The sequence below is a fragment of the Terrapene carolina genome, unplaced genomic scaffold, assembly GCF_002925995.2.
Source record: "Terrapene carolina triunguis isolate 2854851 unplaced genomic scaffold, T_m_triunguis-2.0 Scaffold5127, whole genome shotgun sequence".
NCBI classification, from domain to species: Eukaryota; Metazoa; Chordata; order Testudines; family Emydidae; genus Terrapene; species Terrapene triunguis.
The window spans coordinates 1-4,569 of record NW_020669478.1 but is presented as its reverse complement, the minus strand read 5'-3'; the positions used below and the strand labels follow the sequence as shown (position 1 = coordinate 4,569).

The 4,569-nt window shown below is 48.0% G+C and overlaps 1 protein-coding gene across 1 annotated transcript; it reads right to left on the bottom strand.

Moving 5' to 3' along the window:
• Positions 1 to 1,372: 1,372 nt before the first annotated feature.
• Positions 1,373 to 4,347, bottom strand: LOC113408273 (DNA topoisomerase I, mitochondrial-like; the record flags this gene model as incomplete). The annotated part of the gene is made up of 3 exons (XM_026661451.1): positions 1,373 to 1,517; positions 2,491 to 2,678; positions 4,225 to 4,347. Coding segments are annotated over 3 exons (456 nt in total), but the record flags the coding sequence as incomplete, so codon positions are not given.
• Positions 4,348 to 4,569: the final 222 nt, after the last annotated feature.

Here is a 4,569-nt window from a genome sequence, read left to right as displayed (position 1 = left end):
GACTTCACAGTACTTATTGTAAGATCATCCTGCTAACGCACGTCTCATTGTCAGAAGATTAGGAATATAAATCAAGCCATGATAAAGCACTAACTCTCCATTATTACACATCTATCATATTTGATTACTAACAGACTGTTCGATGTGAACCTAAATGCAATCTAGCTGAGTTAATGCTACAATGCAAGCTTTGATATTGTGCCCTGACTTTTGCATGTTTATTAACCTTCCTGTTGTACTTGGAGAACATATCCAGATTTAAATTGCCTTTTTTAAAGTAAAAAGGGAGAACAAAGCATGTTGCTAATATTAAACCCAATACGGGCCCATTTAGACTATCAAAACCATCAGCGCCGGGGTTACTATAAAACAGAACAGTCTCCCCAGCCAGGTTCTACCCATCTTAGTGAATCATTATAACTAGGGCACTATCAAATTCACGGTCCATTTTGGTCAATTTAATGGTCATAGGATTTAAAAATTGTAAATTTCATGCTTTCAGCTATTTAAATCTGAAATTTCGTGGTGGTGTAATTGTAGGGGTCCTGACCCAAAAAGGAATTGTGGGGAGGCTGTAAGGTTATTGTAGTGGGGGTTGTGGTACTGCTACCCTTACTTCTGCGCGGCTGCTGGCGGCGACGCTGCCTTCGGAGCTGGGCAGCTGGAGAGCGGCGGCTGCTGCCGGGAGCCCAGCGCTGAAGGCAGAGCCGTCACCAGCAGCAATGCAGAAGTAACGCTGGCATGATATGGTATTGCCACTCTTACTTCTGCACTGCTGCTTTCTGAGCTGGGCCCTCAGTCAGCAGCCGCCGCTCTCCAGCTGCCCAGCTCTGAAGGCAGCACACAAGTAAGGGTGGCAATACTGCAACCCCCCTAAAATAACCTTGTGACCTCCCCTGCAACTCCCTTTTGGGTCAGGACCCTCAATTTGAGAAACGCTGGTCTCCCCCATGAAATCTGTGTAGCATAGGGTAAAAGCACACAAAAGACCAGATTTCACAGGGGGTCTCCTGGCAGCTCAGTGGCAGAGACGGGGGTAGAACCCATATCTCCTAAGTCCCGGTCCGGTGCTCTATCAATTAGGCCACTTGGCCTCTCTTTAAGCCAGAAAGATCTTTCCATACAAATCCAAAGTCAGAGGCATAACTGCAAAAGCTTCCAATTTCAAGAGACTCTAGCTTCTCTCGCAAGGCTTGTGATGTTACCGGGGCAGCCATACGATGCATTGACAGTCTCACCAGACAAATACGCAAAGATGCAGCACACAGAAGATTGTGCCAACTGCTCCTCTCTGGGCGCGTACGCGGACTGGGGCATAAAAGGAGTCAATCAAATGGCAAACCGATGGTCTGACAAGGAACAGCACACCCACCTTTAGCTTGGAACTTGGGTTCAGCATGATGTACTTAATCGAGTTCTGGATGTTCTCAGTCCACGAGGCCAGCCACGTGACGGTGTTGTCACAGCGCACTTCCTTCCACTTGTGACCCGATGGAGGCTCGGGGGTTTGAGAGTCCCTGTGGGGTGGAGAGGATGCAAAGCAAAATTACGACCACTCCCTGGGCCCTTCTGTTCAAAGACCGATCAAAACCAACCCAATGCGAATGACACAAAACGCCAACCAAGGGAAAAGAGATGGACTTGAGCCCCGATGGCTTCTCTTTTAATAGGCAAGGTTTGTTCTTGTAAAGGACTAAAGAGATTTTCTGCTTAGTTACAATATTAAACATCCAGGTCTTTTACCCAGAAGACTAGAGATAACTGGAGAAGTAGTGGGTTTAACGGCACTGGGTACACCCAGCAATTGAATCTCATTGAGTGGGGAAGCGACTTTTTTACCCAAACTGCATAATATTGGATTAACACTTATTTAAGTCAAATCCAAGGGAGAAACGCTCTTTGCTAACCCTGCCCTCTTTAATGAAGGGCTCAGAAAGTTCCCAAGCCGCAGCTCACAGCCCTCCATGCAGTCCTCCAACAAGCATAATGTTGACAACGGCATTCCTGATATTTCTAAGGTAGAAACAAGCAGGATTCGGGGCGGGGCAGGGTATGGAGCGAATCTCTCAGGCTTTCCTCAGACCTCCCAAAGAAACAATAAAGGGCACCCCACCACGTGTTTCTCCTTTGCAAAGCTTTCATAAGAAATCCCTGGACAGATGGGAGATTGGAGTTGACTGGCTACTCCTGGGCCACTCCATCTGTATCTATGCAGGATTTGACTGCGAAATGTACCTGTCGCGTAGAAAGGGGAAAACTCCTCAGAAGAGGAGGCTCAAGATGTCCCATGTGAATTTACATCTCAGGAGTAACAGTAGAGCAAAGCAGTGACCTAGCCCTGCTGGAAGCAGGCGGGCAGCAGAGTCACTTGAATAAAGCCAAGGATAACGCCAGGGAGAAAATGTTGGCCTTTAATGGAGCAAAGTCCGTTGACACAAGCTGAGGATCTAGCCTGAAGAGTTAAGTTCTAGCTAATGGGAACTCACTCACTTGCTGCAGTTTATGATGACGTCCTCTGGCATGATCCTCTTCTTCAGCATGCCCATTTTAGGGTGGTCCCCGCGCCCACGGAACAGCCCCGGGGGCTCGGTTTTGAAGTTGCCTATTTTCTCCCGATGCCCGTCGAGGATGCAGTACCCATACTCCTCCTGGATCTTATCTGCCTCCTCCTTCAGTTTCTGATTTAAAAAACAATCCATGGAGAAACCACCAGTCCAAGGTGCTACCCCGGGTGCTGCACCTACCATTACCCACGGGGCTTCCAGAAGAAAGTTGGTTCACAAATTCAAGAGCTTTAAGAATCAGAAACCAGCCCCCTGCCACGGAGTTTCAAACCGACTGCCAGCAATCAACCAACAGCACTGACAGTGTGTGGATACTCAATGGCTGGAAATAAGTCAAACCTCTCTTTTCGAAGCAGGGGGACTGGAAGAGGCAGAATCAGTATTAATCAGAACATTATTAAATGATCCATGGCTGTACACATACAGGTCATAGGCACTGACTCTGTGGGTGCTCTGGGGCTCAAGCACCCAAAGAAAAAAAAAATGGAGGTGTGCCGCACCCATCAGCCAGAGCTGTTCAGCGGGGTCATCAATCAGCTGTTTAGCGGCTCAGGGGAGGGCGGAGAGCAGCGAGCGGGGCGGGAAGAGGCGGAGCATGGGTGGAGCCTCGGGGAAGGGGAAGGGCCTCCAGGCAGAGCATGGGTGGAACATCCACCGGGAGAAATAAAAGTCAGCGCCTGTGATACAGGATACCACAGCACCATCACGGATCAAGCCTGGACAGGGAAAGCACAAGCCCCAACGCACTGGAGCTAAACGAGCAATTTCACTGATTGCCGTAATTAGCGTAGATTTTATCATTGCTGGGGAGAGCCATTAGGAGAGAGACATGATTACATCCTCTAAAGCCACTACATTACACACACACACACAGGTAGCCCAAGTGCGCTCAGTGAGAAGGACGTGGCTAATGGCTTAACGTGTCCTCACAAAATTTGAACAGCCACGACCCTGCCAGATGATCCACACTAGCAGAATTTGATGCTTGTGTGGAGTCACAATGAAGTCAACAGGACAGAGATCCGATTACAGGATCGGAGCCTAAGACCGAGCGGCTGCATCAGAAACAAATTCTTTCTTCTGGAGAACTGGCCAGTAATTCCATAGACCCAAATCCCAAAAGGCAAATGTTATGGGCGTTTGAGGGATGATAATTTAAACCTACTGGAGTCTGACTTTGCTTCCATGTCTCTACCCAGAAAGGTGTGAAAAATAAGTTTTCCCCTGCCCTATTTTAAGATAAGGGGCAGCAAATGAGCGTGACAAACGGGCAGGGATGGAGGAGGGTAACAGGAAGAGGTTATAGACTACTACCCAGGTAACAGATACATGATTTTGAATCAGAAGTACACCTCTACCCTGATATAACGCGACTCGATATAACAGGAATTCAGATATAACGCGGTAAAGCAGCACTCCGGGGGGGAGGGGGGCTGCGCACTCCGGTGGATCAAAGCTAGCTCGATATAACGTGGTTTCACCTATAACGCGGTAAGATTTTTTGGCTCCTGAGGACAGCGTTATATCGAGGTAGAGGTGTATTCATTTTCCAATCGCACAGAGTGACGCAAAACATCTGGCATAAGGAAATTAAGCCACCCACACCCAGACTAAATATTTACCAACCATCCACAGGAGTCATTAGAAACAGCATCCTAACCTGTTTCTCCTCTTTGGGCAAAGCTTTCCGGGCCTCGTTTTTGTCCACAAAGTACTTGTGCATCTCTTTGAAGTCGCACTTCTCCAGATGCTTTATCTTCTTCCGCTCCTCCGAGGTCATTTCCTGAGCAAAAGCCAGAAGAGACTTGGAGAACAGGCAGGCAAATCTCATTTATGACTGGGGTTAAGCCGCATGGAGGGGAAATAACCTAGGTTTCTGGAGAGTCTGCCGAGCAGCAGTTTTACAACTGTGCTATCAATGCTGAAATCAAAGGCTAGGATTAAGCTGCCTCTGAAAAGTTTATTTTTCTAAACTAGTGGCCGCTTTTGAAAGTCTGAGCCTGTG